The sequence below is a fragment of the Vollenhovia emeryi genome, unplaced genomic scaffold (assembly GCF_000949405.1).
Source record: "Vollenhovia emeryi isolate VEMERY1.0 unplaced genomic scaffold, V.emery_V1.0 DF943724.1, whole genome shotgun sequence".
NCBI lineage: Eukaryota > Metazoa > Arthropoda > Insecta > Hymenoptera > Formicidae > Vollenhovia > Vollenhovia emeryi.
Genome location: NW_011962642.1, coordinates 1113 through 2882, shown reverse-complemented (window position 1 = coordinate 2882; position 1770 = coordinate 1113). Strand labels below are relative to the sequence as shown.

Sequence of the window (1770 nt, the reverse complement as noted above, 5' to 3'; positions counted from 1 at the left end):
CCCTAATAATGAACAGTTTCGAATTGATTAACAAATTAAACGGACTCCACGTAGACCAAGAGTACGATATCATTTCATTAGATGTGATATCACTCTTCACTAATGTACCGATAGAATTAGCTGAAGAAAGTATATTAAAACGGTGGCATCACATAGGTTCAAAATGCACAATTCCATGTGACGAGTTCTTGTTGGCTATTCGGTTTGTATTAAATTCCACATTTTTTTCTTTTGACAAAACATTTTACCAACAAACCTTTGGCACACCCATGGACTCTCCACTATCACCGATTATAGCGGACATTACTATGCAGGACCTCGAGATTAAAGCACTTGAAGCCCTGACGTTTGTTCCACCTTTTTACGTCAGATATGTGGACGACATCGCGATGTCGGTTCCTTCTTCACAAAAAAATTCCACACTCGAGACATTTAATTCTCTCCACAGTAGAATACAATTTACTTTAGAAGAAGGAACCAACAAACACTTGAATTTTCTCGACACCACTATTATTGTTAGAGACGACACGATTGAATTCGATTGGTACCACAAACCGACGTTTTCTGGCAGATACCTCAATTTCGCGTCGTCTCAACCGTTGTGTCACAAAAAGGGCACCATTAAATGCTTAACCGACCGAGCAATACTTTTAGCCCATCCAAGATTTCAACAAAAAAATCTCAAATTCGTAATTGATATTTTACTTGAGAACGGCTACCCCCTCCCCCTTATTTTTCAAACAGTAAGGGAGAGAATAAACAATTTAATCAGAAATCAAAAATCAAATTCCACGGCAGCCACCATTACGAATATAACTAATAACGATAAGGGCAGATTTTTCAACATTCCGTATATCCCAAATATATCTGAAAAGTTCACACAGGTGGTCAAAGATCTCAATACAACTCTATCATACACAGGTTTACAGAAACTCAGAAACTTTATCAAAGTTCATAAAGACCCACTTCCAACGCTCGCACGCAACAATGTAGTTTATAAAATCTCATGTAATGATTGCAACGCATCATACGTGGGCCAGACCGGTAGAGTACTAGCCACTAGAGTAAATGAACACCGCAAACATATTAATAGAAACACGAAGCAAATATCAGTCATAACGGAACATAGACAATCTGGCCATGAATTTGACTGGGATAATGTTGAAATCTTGGATGAAGAACCTTTTCTTTACAGGCGTCTCATCTCAGAAATGATTTATATTAAACGCCAAACTAACGGCCTCAATTTACAAAATGACATGGATCTCCTGGGTGATTTATACAACCTAATCATCCAGGACCTAAATAGAGTTTGACTATTCATTCATTTATTTATTTATTTATTTATTTATTTATTTATTTTTTCTTATTTTAAGTTTACCATTTTAATTTCCATGGATTATATTTCCATTTTAATTTTTTTTTACCAACTCTTTACAAGTTTAACATTTCAACCTTTAACATTCTGACACAAGTTTAGTTAGTTTTTAATTATCGATGAATGTCCACCATATTCAATTTTGAATTTTAATCAAGCTCTGTTTGAGTTGAAACTCTGGATATTCAAACGTCATTTATTGAGTTTTAAATTTTTAATGACTAATTTTTTACATCCATTATGTCTTAATTTTATTTTAAGTTAATTTTAATTTTACAACTTTAATTTTTCATTTACATTTTATTTCGTTGACCAAATTTATTAACTTATTACAATTTTATAATTTTAACACAATTGTTAATTTATTATGACGTTTGACATGTTTAGACAAA

The 1770-nt window shown here is 33.2% G+C and overlaps 1 protein-coding gene across 1 annotated transcript; it reads left to right on the top strand.

Moving 5' to 3' along the window:
• Window positions 1-269: 269 nt before the first annotated feature.
• LOC105565056 lies at window positions 270-1316 on the top strand. Its single transcript, XM_012017904.1, has 2 exons — window positions 270-689; window positions 885-1316. Exons 1-2 carry the CDS (start codon window positions 270-272, stop codon window positions 1314-1316), a joined length of 852 nt encoding a protein of 283 aa, XP_011873294.1.
• Window positions 1317-1770: the final 454 nt, after the last annotated feature.